Source organism: Leptopilina heterotoma, unplaced genomic scaffold (assembly GCF_015476425.1).
Source record: "Leptopilina heterotoma isolate Lh14 unplaced genomic scaffold, ASM1547642v1 Lhet_220, whole genome shotgun sequence".
NCBI lineage: Eukaryota > Metazoa > Arthropoda > Insecta > Hymenoptera > Figitidae > Leptopilina > Leptopilina heterotoma.
Window position 1 is genome coordinate 1,133,512 of NW_025110938.1, and position 14,217 is coordinate 1,147,728.

Sequence of the window (14,217 nt, forward strand, 5' to 3'; positions counted from 1 at the left end):
GTTTTATTTTCCGAAAGTTGATTCCGGAAGTGAAGCGCCATAGTGGGGAAAAAGCAAACTAAGAACGTTAGCATTGCACATGCGCGAAAAAGGCGGGAAATATTTGAATTTTTAAAACTAAATTTTAAAAAACTAGCATAGAAATTACTCAATTTTTTAAATAATTTTTTAAATTAGGGTAGAAAAAATTGTTTGGATTAAATTTCGCAACATTTGGATTTAAAATATTTTTATTTCAAATAAATCACTTTGAATATATTCTACAAATAAAGTGAGATACTCAAAATATTCGAAAACGGACGGACAATACATATAGTAACATTTCAAATGTTTATAGCTAAAAATTTTCAATTTAAAACAATTAACAATATTTCAAGAATTTCTTCCTAATCAATAACATTTAGAAGACATTTTTCTACCCTAAAACTACCTCTAAGTGAAAAAAATTCAATAGAGAAAAAATGAGATTCTTAATTATTCTTTTTTAATATTGAGATTAAATTAAGAAAATTAAATCGATTATTAACAGGGGAAAAAAGAAATTTCGTTTTAAATAAATAATTTCATGTTGTAGGATCACAGTTTCATTTCTGAGGTTATTTTTCTCTCCATCGGGGATTTTCAAATCTAAAAAGAAATTAAAAAATGACTTTTAAACAAGAAACTTAACAATAATAATTAATTAATTATTATTAATATAAATAGAATGACTGAAATGTAATATATAATTTTTTGTTTGTTTTATATCTGATTTATGCTATTTGTAATTGCAAAGTGAGATTGAATTGTGGGATTTCGTAGAACAGGAAGATTGCTGTTTACGCAATTCAACCATAAATTTGCGCACGTCACGTGATAATTGCTCTCATTATGAGACACTTTGCCACTCGTTATGACTGTTAAGCAAAGTGCGCACGTTACATTATCATTTTGATGTAATGGCCACACTGGTAATTCTGTCACAATCTGAAATACAAGATAATTATTAATTTATACAATTTTTATTTCTTCAAATCTTTGTTTTTGATATAATTAAGAAATTTGGGTATAATTAAGAACAAAAATTAATTATTATTTCTCTTCGACAAATTTTACGAAATATTTGACATTTTCTTTTCTCTTTTTTTCAAAATGTAAGAAAAAAAAAGATGTAATTAAAACAGAAAAGAAAAAAATTTATCTAGTTAGAAAATAAAATTTTTAATTTTGATAAAATAGTGGGTACTTAGCTTCCTCGAAAAGGGATACAAATTTCTTTTCTATTTCTTTTTCAAAAATAAAACTTCTTTATCTTCAATCGATTTTCTCTCCGAATTTAAATTACACTTTTCGCAATATCTTCTTTTTCTTCTTCATCTTCTTCTTCAAAATATTTTCTTACAAAAGCAACTTTCGTATTACACTTTACTTAAAAATCACTTTTATTTGTTTCCTCAAAAAAAAACTCAAATTTTTAGAGAAAAGAAACATCAACCAGCAAATATTTTAAAACAAAAAAATGTTTTAAAACGAAAAATATGCTTTAATATAAAAAAATTAATTTTTAATCAATTAATTTTCTTAAAGCAAAAAAAATTGTTTTAAAACCAAAAATATGCTTTAAAATAATAAAAAACCTTTCTTTGAATTAAATTTTTTAAGATTTGACAACTTTTTTCGTCAAATTTTCCGAAATAAAAAATTAATAAAAATAATGTAATTATTTAAATGAAAATAAAAACTTTTCAAATAAAAATAAATTTACTGTTATTTTTTTTAATTAGGAAATAAATTAATTACCGGTATGTTTGTGTAGAATGGCTCCATTTCGGCCCAAATTCGATCGATATCCATCAGCAAATCATCAAAACCCATAATATTAATGTCCATTTCTTTGTGCGAGAAATTAACTCGTCGACAAACTGCAGCAACTTCCGCTAAATCTACAAACATTTATAAATTAATAATAATAATATTATCAAAGCTATAATTATAAAATTGATAAATGTCATTGGAATTTTTAAACAAAAAATAAAGGACAAAAAATGTACAATAATGAAAATTAAACATTTTTTATATTAAAATTTTTATACATTAAAATTTGTTAATTAAAAAGTAAGCAATTTATTACTTACTGCACAGAAAATTGTATCCTTGTGCGGAAGCAAGAACTTCTCGTAAAACTGCTTCTGACGAGATATTTGAGAATATATTTGCTGCAACTTGTAATAGAAGAACACAACTTTCCATGTAATGCTTCCACTCCCAATAAATCATCTGCCAAAGGATCAAAATTTGTCAATAAAAATTACGTAAATACTAAATTATTATTAAATTATAATATTAATTATAATTAAATTATAATATTAATTATAATCAAATTATAATATTAATTATTATCAAATTATAATATTGGTAAAACAAAAAATAATACAGTGACTAAAAATAATTATAGTAAAAAATAGTAAGTAACTATTAATATAAAAATTATTAACAAACAATAAATTACATTTTTTAAAAATTCAATTTTAATTTATTTCATCGAACCTGTTGCATATTTTCTATTGCGCTCTCGTCATCGTGATTTGGAGTAAAGAAAGATTTAAGATCGAGACTTGGAACGGATCCGGAACGAGTGAGAACTCCTGTTGCATTATTTCCTAATTCTATACTATTGACTGAGAGACAATCTTCTTTAGGAACTGCTTTCTCTGATAAAGAAAAAAATATTACAATTAAAATTAGTAAAAATGTTTATTAATATATTCGAATTTTAATTACAACCACTTTTTTACTAATTACAACTACCTTAAGTCTTTAATTTGCAAATATTCAAAAATCTCAAACCAGAGTTGCCACAAACATTTAATTTTGTTTTTCCCTGATTTCCAGACAAAATTTTGACTTTTTCTCTGACAATAAAAAAGAATATTCTGATTCACTCTAAAAATATTAGATACTCCAAAAAAAAAGTTCTATTACATTTATTTACGAATTTCTTTAATTGGAAATTTATTCGAAAAAATCAGTAACTTCATTTTTAAATAAATATTTAAACATTATTATTTTTCCATAAAAATTATGATTTTCAAAAATTTCAAATTCGATAACTGATAAAAATATTATTGTAAAATATAAAGAAATGGATCACTCCGAGTTATTTTATAAGAATATTATTACTGTAACTCCTTCAAAATTATTTTCATGATTTCAATTCAATTATTATTTTCTACAATTTTTAAACAAAATTCTTCTTTAAATCAATTATTTTTAATAATTTTTGAAAAAGTTCTTCTTGAAAATTTTCAAATTCATTTGTTTTCAATTCAATTTTTACGTGAAATTACGATTATTCCGAGGAAACTCTTCAATTAAATATACATTAGAAAATAAAAATTTGAAGTAATCTCAAAAAAAATTCAATAAAACTTTTTGAAGAAAATTAGTTTCAAAAATTTTCAAAGATTTTAATGATTTTAATTTGAAACCTTTACAAAATTCAATTATTTCAAAAAATGGAAATTATTATTAACTTCTTCAAAACTCAATTATTATCTAAAACTTTAACTGAAATTAATTTTTAAATAAATTTTTATTAAAAAATTCTACGATAATTCAATTATTTAAATACAAAGATAGGTAATTTATTGAATAATTGAATGTTTCTTAAAATTGAATTCTTATACATAATTTTATCAAGAAATTATTATAAATAATTGAATTCTTTCGACGAGTTTTAATAAAATTTTTAAGAATAATTACATTTTTCTTGGTATTTTGTCAAAATTGTTTTTAAATAATTGAAATTTTAACAAAAATTTTGTTAAAATTTCTGAATATAATTAAATTTTATTACTTTTAAAAACAATTTAATTTAAAAATAATTTCATTTTTGTGATGAATACTATTATTTATGAAAATAATTTAATTTTGCAATGAATTTTATTAAAATTCCTGAAAATAATTGAATTTTGTCGAAGAATTTTGTTAATTATTTATAAAGATAATTGAAATAATGTTGACAATTTCTTTTAGATTTTTTGAAAATAGTAATTGAATTTCTGCGAAGAAATTTTATTAATTTTTAAAATAATTGCATTTTTATGATGAATATTGTTATTTATTAAAATAATTAAATTTTTCAATGAATTTTATAAAAATTCAAATAAATATAATTGAATTTCGCCGACGAATTTTACTATTTATAAAGATAATTGAAATGTTGACGAGATTTTTTTTTTTAATTTTTGAAAATAATTGAATTTCTAGAAAGAATTTTGATAATTATTAAGATAGTTGAATTCTTTCAAAGAATTGCATTAAAATTGAATCTAATTTCAACAGAATTTAAATTAAAATTTTTCAAAAAAAAACTTCATTATATTATTTATAAGTAATAACTTTTTGTCAGTTCTTCAATAATTTTTAGTTATTTAAAATAAAGTTAATTAAAATAAATTATTGGCAGAAATAGAAAAAATTGAAGGTTTTTTTTAGAATTCGTGGTAATTTCATAGTTTATGAGGCAGACAAAAAGACACAAAACTTAAGAATTTTCCTATGAATTCTAAACATTTAATTTTTTCCAGTTCTTTTAATAAAAATCCCTGACTTGTCCCTTATTTTCCTGACCTTTGGCAACTCTGAAAACTAAATTAGAATTAAGAGAGAACCTTTTTTCTTACCAACATCGAATTTACCTTCAATTGGTGGTTGTTCCCGGAATTCCTCAAATCCCAATGCATCAAATGCATCAGAAATTTCTTGAACCAATGAAGTTTCTGTTTTATTTCCAGAAATAAGAAAATCGTCACCTTTGAAATCAAATTCAGAGAATAAATCAACATTTGTCTCGGTGGAAAAAGGTTCAACGATCGATGATGGGACACTTGTCGGTTGCTCGGCACAAACAAAATCACCAAAATCATCGGCAGCAAATGTATCAACAGACTCGGCGTCAGTTTTATTAAAAATTCCAACAGGCACTTCATCTAAAACACGTAGTGCACTGTATTTATCCTCCGTTTGTTGTAAATTCATCAGATCTTTCGCACTCTCCGCAGGAAGGAACTAAAAATTAAAAGAATTATAAGTATTTCATTTCTTTATTAATTTATTTAATATAAATTAATAAATTCTTTATTAATTAGAAGTAATTTTAATACCTTATTTGTATTTGGAGTTTTTTCCACATAATTTGATGAAATCTTCTCCTGCTCAGAAATATTATTTGAACTAATCTCGACACTTTTTGTAGGCTCATTACGAATAATAGTATCTTTAAGTATCACCGTTTTCGATTGACTCTTGAGACTGCACTTTGGAAATAAATCCGTTAAACCATCAAAATTTGCATCACGATAGAATGTCGTATTTCCTGAATCAATTAATTGTAAATCATTGCTAGCGAGAAAATTTCTCTCGTGATTTGTCGATTGACACGAATCCAATTCTTTAACAAATTTTTGCATTTTTGTCGTTGGATTTTTTTTCAATTTTTCCATTGATTTTTTCACACCTAAATTATGATTTGCCAATCGACTACCAATTGCAGAACCTTGTCGCGAGTCCCACATGGGAATTTGTGGAATTGTCGGCAATGGTGCACTTTGAAACTCTGAGAAATCATCGCTTGAATCGCTCGAATGATATTTACGTGTCGTTTGCAATGACTCGGAAAAATTAACACCAAAACCACAATTATTACTTGATGAAGAATTTTTTGCCTCTATGCGTGAATCATGAAATAAATTATCCGTTGTTGATGTTATTGCGGAATTTGTTCGATTCGCAGATCGGGAGAGAGAAAATGAATTCGAATGGGACATAGAACTGGAATTAACATTAGTGTTAGAATTTGTTGAATTTGAAGAATTTTGTACACTAGATTCAGAAGTGGGAAGGACTTTTGATTCTTGTTTTGATTGATTATTAGAATCAAAGAGGGAAATATTGAGATTGGGAATTGGTGGCACTCGAATATGATGTAAAACGTCAATGCTATTAAATGGATATGATGCTTGGGCAAGTGCAACTAATGCTAAAACTGTATATAATTCTTGTTCTGTTAACTGACCAGCATATTTTTTATTTGCAATACCCCAAATATAGCCGAGAACTTCAGTTGACAATTGACTTGTGAGGAGAAGTGGAAAAATTTTATTTGTATCAACGAGAACTTCACTTAGAATAACACCAGGTCGTGATTTATCTTCGCGAACGGATTCCCAAATTTTTTTGTAAATTGGAGGTAATATATTTGAATTTGGCCACAACCATCCTGGTAGTTGGGACATTTTTTTTTCACTTTGATTTTGTACTTTGTGCATTTTTATATATAATACGTTTAACGCCCTTCTCCGATTTAGGGACCGTTAAGGTTATGTCAGACGAAATAAATAATGATTTAACTGCAATTCTTGTTTCATCATAATGAAAAATCATCTTTTAATGTTGTATTTAACATTGTTTTTGTACATTGTTACTTTAAATTCACTTAACACTCGCGGATAGATCGGATTTTTTATTTAAATATCAAACGAATGACAGAGGTCAAGACGTCAAGTGAGAAAAGAAAAAATTTTTTTCACGCCATGAAAAAAGTGATAACTGATAAGATTGGAAACTTGCTGTTTTCTAACAGGGATGGGAAGAAAGGTTTGTAATGTAACAGTGTGAACTGACCATAATAACTTACTTCAAGAAGTTCTAAAGATGGAGTAGGTATAATAAAATTTGAAAATATTCACATTCTCTGAAATTTTTATTATTTATGAAAATGATTAAATGTTTGCATACAATTTTATTGAAATTTTTTTTTAAATAATTGAATTCTTTTTGGGAAATTTTATTAAAGTAGTAGATATTGAAAATCACTGAAATTAGAAAAATGCATTTTATTTTTGAAAATAATTGAAATATTAAAGGAGAATAAATATAAGAGAACACTTTAAAAAAGTTTAGTATTTTTATAAATATTCTTAATTTTACAAAAAAGCAAGCGAAATGAGTAGAAGAGAATCAAATAAGAAAATAAGAAAACTTATTATACTCTTCTTTATTATCATAGCAGTAATAATTTTATTGTATACAATATTTAAAATGGTTGTACAAAAATTTAAAGAAGAAGTAAAAGAAAAATGTCCTGCAGCACTCAAAATTTTTAATGTCGACATAGATGAAATACTTCCTGATTAAATGAAAACAAATTTAGTTTATTAATTTAAATAATTTAGAGATGTTTGAAAATGTCAGAATCGGAGCGACAATTTTGCTGGTGGATAGTTCATAAATTTTTTTTTTAAGTTTTCTTGAAATAAATACAAATAAATTTAACCTTTAACTAGCAGAAGTTTTTTATTTTATGTTTTTTAAACTACAAAAAATATTTCTTCTTTATTTAATTCAATTGAAACAAAAAAATATATTTGGTAAATATTGCTACTTTCTTATCAGTGTTTCAATAATGTTGTAAAAATATTATTGTTTTTTTCCATAATACCCGTACATTTTTGATTGGTTGTCTACATATAAAACTTCAGCGCATAATAATCAAGGTTTTTTAAAATATTAAACTTTTAAAAGTCGTATTTGCATTTAATAGCATTAGAAAACTAAAGTTTTCTAATTTTTAGTAATTCAATAAACTCTTACAGAGCATCTCGCTTTTCAAAGAAAATTATTATTGCGATTAATATCATGATCGGATTAGCAATCATCTGTTTTTTTTCGTTAGTCAATGGCTTCGAAACTGTGTCCAAGGGAATGGATTTAGTGAAATTAAAGAACTCTCTCTTAGAATCGGAGAAATATGTAAAAAATCACGTTGGGTATGAAGATTCGGCTATTTTCATTAGTAACTCAGGCGCCGGAAGTAGTGAATTAATTAATTACATAATCGGCAACAAATTGAAGGTTGTAAAAGTTCCACCATTTAACAAAATGACAATTACAAAAGCAGATCTCCAATCTGCAGGACCGGAAATTAATAATGAATCATTCTTAAAAATTGCAAATCCGAAAAAATGGACTTCGAAAGAATTGACCAATTTGATACTCTGGGATGTTCCTGAATTTGACGATGATGTAGAAGAAGTGAAAGATATCATTAATGCCTTTTCTTTATGTCAACTGGTGAAAAATGTTAAGTCTCTAAAAATTATTTTAGTACTTGACATTAACAACATTGTAGAAGATGATACACAACAATTCCGGTCACTTTTAACTTCTTTGGAAAAACTTTTTGGAAATGAATTCAAGCAATATTTTTCAAGTATATCAGTAATTTTTACAAAAGTACCCACCATGGTTTCTTATGAATACATAAACTATTATTTAAACAACTTATTGCAAGATGAAATACAATGGTCGGAGTTTTTAAAAGAATTTATACACTACCTAGTAAATAACAACAATCGTATTGCCCTCTTTAAGGAACCATCTCGTGAAGGTATTTTGATAAATACCGATATCGATGTTAATATTTTCCCGGTTATTGAAAACTCGAAAAGTATTCAAAAAAGCTCTCTCCAAGATGTACATCCACCTATTTCAGATCATTCAAACCTTCGGCTGCACGACGCTCAAAACGAGTTGTTTCCACAGACAACATTTGATGATATAAACAGTATTTTGCAAAAAAAACTACAGAAAATATCAACTAACTTACAGACTATAACTACTTCTGCTGAAAGAACTGAAACTAAAAAATCCTTAGAGTATTTGATTATAATTCAAAGAAGGATCCTTCAATGCTCGGATTATAAAGGTCATATATACAAAAAGACAAATATTCTCGTATCAATTGGTGATGATATCAGAAATATAATTGAAAAGCAGAGTTTGTTGGAAAAACTGGAACTAATAATGTTTATAGAAAAATTATTGAATATAGAAATAAGTAAAACGTTAGAAAACAGTCTTGATGTTATTATATTTTCTTTTGAATTAGAACTAAATAGAACGATTAACATTCTTAATACAAGATTAAGTGCATTTCCCGAAAAAAAGAAAAATTCAAACACAAATTCCTTTGATGACATTGGTAATTTTATAATAAAAATATTCACAAATAATTTGGACCGATATATATAAATTAAGACACTAATATGTCGCAACATATTCTTGAGGTATGATTAGCAATTTTGAAATTTTAACTAATTTTTAATTAACAATTATTTTTATTTTAGTCCTTTGTATATTCTATGAAAATCATCCTTTTGCGCAGGTAATGAAGATGAGTTAAAATAACCAGAAAATATTTTGTCAGTGCGAGTAAAAAATTATTTCCATCAATGTAAAGACGAAGTCTAATTTTCAATTAGAAAAAATTGAGATGAATTAAAATCAAGGAATTATTTTTGTCAGTGTGAGTGAAAAATTATTTCAAGCAATGTAGAGACAATGTCTAATGTTTATAAATTGAAAAATAAAAGTGTGAATATTTAAAAAGACCTCTAATTATTTTACACCTCTAATTTCTTTCACCACGATATGATTTACTTTATTAATTAAAGTAACATACGGATTTTATTTTGACGATGTTAGCATTTTATCGACGCTTGCAAAAAGTGCGTATTCTTTATAAGTTCAATATGTGGTTTATGAGTCTCGTGTGCAGAAGAATCCATTGGAAATAAAGTAACGACTAAATTTTAGTTTTACGGTGATTTTCAGAGAAGATAGTTGTTTTTATTTTTTGCGAACGCTTAAAAAAATAATAACATAAACATACAAATTGATAGCTGTTAAATTTTTAATAACACGTTAATATATTGAATTTCCCCGAGAAATTTGACCTATTTTTAAAAATACTTTTTTCTTAAAAAAAACCGCGTCAAAAATGACAAATTCTCGTTTTAAATAGAATTTCCTACAAGAAAATATTAAACAGAAAATATCAGTTTCTTTGATTTTTTTTTTGAAGAATCTTACAAAAACGAATTTTTTATTTTCCTTTTAGCTGACATGTAGTGCATCTTCATCTTATAGATTACACTAATCTTTTGTCTCAGTTATTGACACGCTTTTTAAAAAGGGAATTATGGGCAATTCTCACTGCTGCCTTCAAGAAGAGAAAAGGGTAAGTGTCTTAAAATATTTAAAAAACCATTTTTATTTTTAAAGTTTAAATGTATTTCAATATGAAATTATGTTGATTTGGAATGTTAACTGCGGTAAAAAAGGCATAACTTATTTTAAGATACTTTGGTAGTCGCTTTTAAGTTGTTTCCCAAAAATTATGAAAAGTATCTTCAAATGCTTTGGTTTCAAAGAATTAAGATTTAAAAATAAGATGTTTTAAAAGTTTGAAAAGTACAATGTACTAACAATGTATTTTAAGATTTATTTTTGCAGTGCTTGTTTCAATTTGTTGAAGAGGAAAACTTATCATGAGTAAATGGCTTTTTTCTTTGAATTGGATGAGAAAATTGCTGGTCTTAATATTTGTGTGATAAGAATAAGTTTAATTGTAACTGAAGTAACTCAGAATGAACTTTTAGAGTAAAGATGCATAGATGTCTAATGATTAGCTGCATCAAAAGAAAATATACTTGATTACTTGCTTTGTAACATAACAATCGCTATAAAACGCTTTTTTAGTATATTTCAATGTTAGTCACTTAATGCATCAGTCAATATGAAAATGAAGTAATAAATAGGCACATGAGGCACATTTTAATGGCGCTTTTATAAGTGGGCGGTACGTAGAAGTAACAAGGTTACAGAAATGACAGGTATGAATTTCTTGATTGTCGCAGAAGCAATTTTTTTCGAAAAAAATTAATATTTACGATTGATATGACACGTCTTTAACGAATAATAAATAAAAATAATTTTCAATACTTGTTCAATATACTACTTCAATATACACTAATATTTAAAAATGTACCTTAATAAGATTGAGTACTTGCTGGTAAAAATTTGGAAGCCACAAATTTTTAAAAAGCAAGTATATACTCAATCTTTAAATGACAAAAATTAAGTATCTTAAAAGTCACTGCAAGGTTACTTAAAACATCTTATAACATCTACTATTAAGGTGTTTCTGACCCTTCTGGCCTAAAACTTAATCTGAACTGTTTCTTAAGCTAAAAAATTAAGTATCTTAAAAGTGACCACAAAGTTACCTAAAACATCTTATAAGATCTTATATTAAGATGTTTAGGCCAGAAACATTAAGATGTTATAATTGTTTTAAGTAACTTTGTTATCACTTTTAAGATACTTAATTTTTGCAGTGATTCACATACAATTTGACATCATCTTCATGAAATTTGATTCTTTTATACCTTTAAAATTCTATACTTGCAAGGAGAAAAATTTCCTAAATTCCTAGCAAGGACTAAATTAAATTTTTGCCTTTTCCAATTATATTTATTCTCCCACTATTGTTCAGCTAGTCGAGACGTGATAACTTTAGTGCACTCTGTACAGTGTGCGCCTCCGTCAGAGTAGATTCTCGTTCGCCTTAATACTCTCACCTTGGTGTTGGTTTCTGGTACTATTTTCCGCGTTTATTTTTCGCAACATGAGCTCTCAAAGCTCAACAATTATTAGTTTCCAAAATTCTCGACTGAAACCACGAGCTTACTCGGATAAAATAATTTTATTCTCCTCAAAGAAATTAAAATCATAAAGTAGGACTTTAAAGTGTCAAAAAAATTGAATAATCACTATTAGAAATTGAAAACTAAGTACTTAATTAACAAAAAGTGTTTGTGTGTTTACAAAGTTTTCATAAAACTGGTGCTTGTCAGAACTCAAAACTTTTTATGCGACAATATGTTTATAAGAAAAAAAGAAATTAATTTCACGAAAACATTTCTCTTTTTTTGATTTTGAAACTTAGTTCATGTGCTTAGTTGAAGATAAAGAACAGAATTTTGGAGAAAAACTATTCAATGACGAAAGAGAATATAGTCTGTATGATTTTTTCTTCTAAGAAACAAAATTTAAAAAAAAACATTTTCAAAAGAAGTTTACATCAATGAATATAAAAAATATGGTGAAAATTTAGAGGAAACAAGATGACAACCAACACGACAATTCGAACATCGACGCCACATCGTGGTGTTCGGCAATTTCGACATAGCCTGTCTACTCCAAACGCTGGGGTCCAAATGGATTACAGGAATAGATTGGTGAGCGATGAAAGCAAATTGATTTCAATATTTTTAAACAAAAATCTATTTTTAACGTAAATGGGAAAAATAAACGAAAACACAACTTCATCTCAATAGTACCATTTTTTAACCATTGTCCAAAATTAATCAGTTTTACACTATTGGATGTTAGGGATGACTTAATATTTAATATTTAATATTTCTAATTGTACGGAAAATTAGAGAATAGAATATTCTCGAATTCGAGACAATTGGGATTTATTCCAAGTTTCTGAGAATTCAAAAACAATTCCATCAAGAAGAAGAAGAAGATTAGTCTTGATGATGTACATGAAAGCAGTGAAAAGGGCTTTCGAAGAACTTCTTGTCTTTGGTAACGAGTTCGATGTTCTCCGTCGGCTATTATTAACTTTCTGTCGACGAGGGCTTTACTCGCAGATAAATTTTCACTTTACTCTATTTTTTTACCCTTTTCGGAACTGAGACACCTTAAGTGCAAAGCAATCACTTTGATGCAAACTAAAATATAATTGTATTACAATATCGAATTGAGTATTTATAAACATTAATCATGATTAATTTATATGATCATATACGAAAGATCCTATATAAATACATTTATATATTTTTGAATACTATACGGGAAAATTTTGGGATCAGTCACCTTATGGTGCATCTGTTATCCCTATATCTAAAAATTTTACTATTCAACTCACTTTACTCTTATTATTTCCTATTGTTTTTTATATGAAGTGAAGTTAATTATTGGACAAATTTTTTTATAGGTATGCATCTGCACCTTAAATTTTTCCGTGTGTAATTTATGTTTATAGTTAAGGGAATCAAGCTAATAGTTTATTTTGTTATTTTTGTTTTTTGACCGTATTCTACAAACTATAATAGTTTATGTTAAAGTTATGTATAAAAATTCGCATCGACTTTGATATCTCCTTAAGCGTCTGCAATCTGGATTATAAGACATAAGTTTTCTTTTAATTTTTCTTATAAGAAATTCTTTGGTATTTTTCTAACAGGAAAAGATATCCTTAGTCTTCAAAATATCCATAGAAGTCCCTATGGGATAGTCTACAGATATTCTTAATAAATGCTGTTGAAGTTTGAAAGATGAGTGCTACTCGGGAAGATTTGACGAGCTCAAGACTTGATTGCATAGTTAATAATCTGCAGTTTTGTAAAGCAGTAATCATCGTATTTCGCAATAACTGATTACTTGATATATGAACGATTTGCGACCGGTTGGCCGCATTTGTTTAAATCGCGTCCGGTCGCCCACGTGCCAATACATAAATATGCCAGCAACGTATACTCGAATGTAAAATACACCGATTTTAATTTCATTCAACGATCAACTGATACCGGTTAGCCTTTCTCTCATGTGAAGATATCAACTATTATCTTTTGCTTTATTACTATTGTTATTGCCTGCAAATGTTACTCCAGTTATCCAAAAAGTATCTAAATTGGTCCTGAAGATATTTAAATATTTTTTTGTCCTACCTGCACGGAAAGTATGTCATTTCGGGCACTTAAGGCGGGCGCAAAGTAACACATTACGCCCGGGAGTGGGGGAAGCGGGCGGAAAAGTATTTTGCGCCCGCTTGTATGACGTCAGCGGGCGGTAAAGTATTTTCCGCCCGCTTCCCCTACCACCGAGCGGGCGGAAAAGTATTTTGCGCCCGCTTGTTAATTATTCGATTTTCTTCATTAAAATGCGACATTTTCGACTTTCTTTTTAAGTTGACTATAGAACTGCAAATATTTTGAACTTGTTTTATTTTACCTTTAAAAATTTGCAAGTTTTTTTTATTTTCTCTAAAAAAACTTATGAGACATTTGGTTTTGTTCCCATTTCGTTTATCAAAATTGTCAATTTTAAAAGTTCTTGTTTCAGTTTTGTTTAATTATTAATTACTACGTTCTAAATAAATACTATGTTTCCAGAATACATTATTTTTTTATTTCTATTTTAAAACTTCTATCATTATAAGACTTCATTCGATATAATGTTTATATAGAGCTTAATTTTTAACTAATATGAGTGTTTAATCGTGCGTGCCCTCAATGCCATACTTTCCATGCAGTTAGGACAAAA

At 26.7% G+C, this 14,217-nt stretch overlaps 3 protein-coding genes across 4 annotated transcripts in view; 2 read left to right on the plus strand and 1 right to left on the minus strand.

Annotated features, from left to right (window-relative positions):
* Positions 1 to 212: 212 nt before the first annotated feature.
* On the minus strand, positions 213 to 6,568 carry LOC122502114 (synergin gamma-like). 2 transcript variants are annotated; one of them, XM_043612015.1, is made up of 6 exons: positions 5,145 to 6,568; positions 4,665 to 5,049; positions 2,527 to 2,690; positions 2,115 to 2,256; positions 1,780 to 1,922; positions 213 to 966 (listed from the first exon to the last, which is right to left on the minus strand). In XM_043612015.1, exons 1-6 carry the CDS (start codon positions 6,306 to 6,308, stop codon positions 742 to 744), a joined length of 2,223 nt encoding a protein of 740 aa, XP_043467950.1. In that variant the 5' UTR covers positions 6,309 to 6,568; the 3' UTR covers positions 213 to 741. The 2 variants fall into 2 exon arrangements, with proteins under 2 accessions (XP_043467950.1, XP_043467951.1); XM_043612016.1 differs by having other exon boundaries at positions 4,680 to 5,049; positions 5,145 to 6,567.
* Positions 6,569 to 7,577: 1,009 nt separating this feature from the next.
* On the plus strand, positions 7,578 to 9,429 carry LOC122502089. The gene is made up of 2 exons (XM_043611979.1): positions 7,578 to 9,107; positions 9,206 to 9,429. The coding sequence occupies exon 1, from the start codon at positions 7,678 to 7,680 to the stop codon at positions 9,070 to 9,072; it is 1,395 nt and encodes a 464-aa protein (XP_043467914.1). The 5' UTR covers positions 7,578 to 7,677; the 3' UTR covers positions 9,073 to 9,107; positions 9,206 to 9,429.
* Positions 9,430 to 11,895: 2,466 nt separating this feature from the next.
* The window catches only part of LOC122502102 (NAD(+) hydrolase sarm1), a 72,774-nt gene continuing 70,452 nt past the window's right edge, over positions 11,896 to 14,217 (plus strand). The window contains exon 1 of the transcript XR_006301607.1: positions 11,896 to 12,122. The gene's annotated coding sequence lies outside the window, so the exon portion shown is untranslated. The remainder of the gene's footprint in view (positions 12,123 to 14,217) is intronic.

What these genes read in the sequence shown, in the direction of transcription:
- LOC122502089 (XM_043611979.1), top strand. Translation starts at nt 7,678, where the DNA reads ATGATCGGATTAGCAATCATCTGTTTTTTTTCGTTAGTCAATGGCTTC.
- LOC122502114 (XM_043612015.1), bottom strand. Translation starts at nt 6,308, where the DNA reads ATGCACAAAGTACAAAATCAAAGTGAAAAAAAAATGTCCCAACTACCA. An exon ending in TGAAGGTAAATTCGATGTTG is followed by an intron (nt 2,691 to 4,664) that starts GTAAGAAAAAAG and finishes TTTCTTTATCAG; the next exon opens with AGAAAGCAGTTCCTAAAGAA. An exon ending in CAATAGAAAATATGCAACAG is followed by an intron (nt 2,257 to 2,526) that starts GTTCGATGAAAT and finishes ATCCTTTGGCAG; the next exon opens with ATGATTTATTGGGAGTGGAA.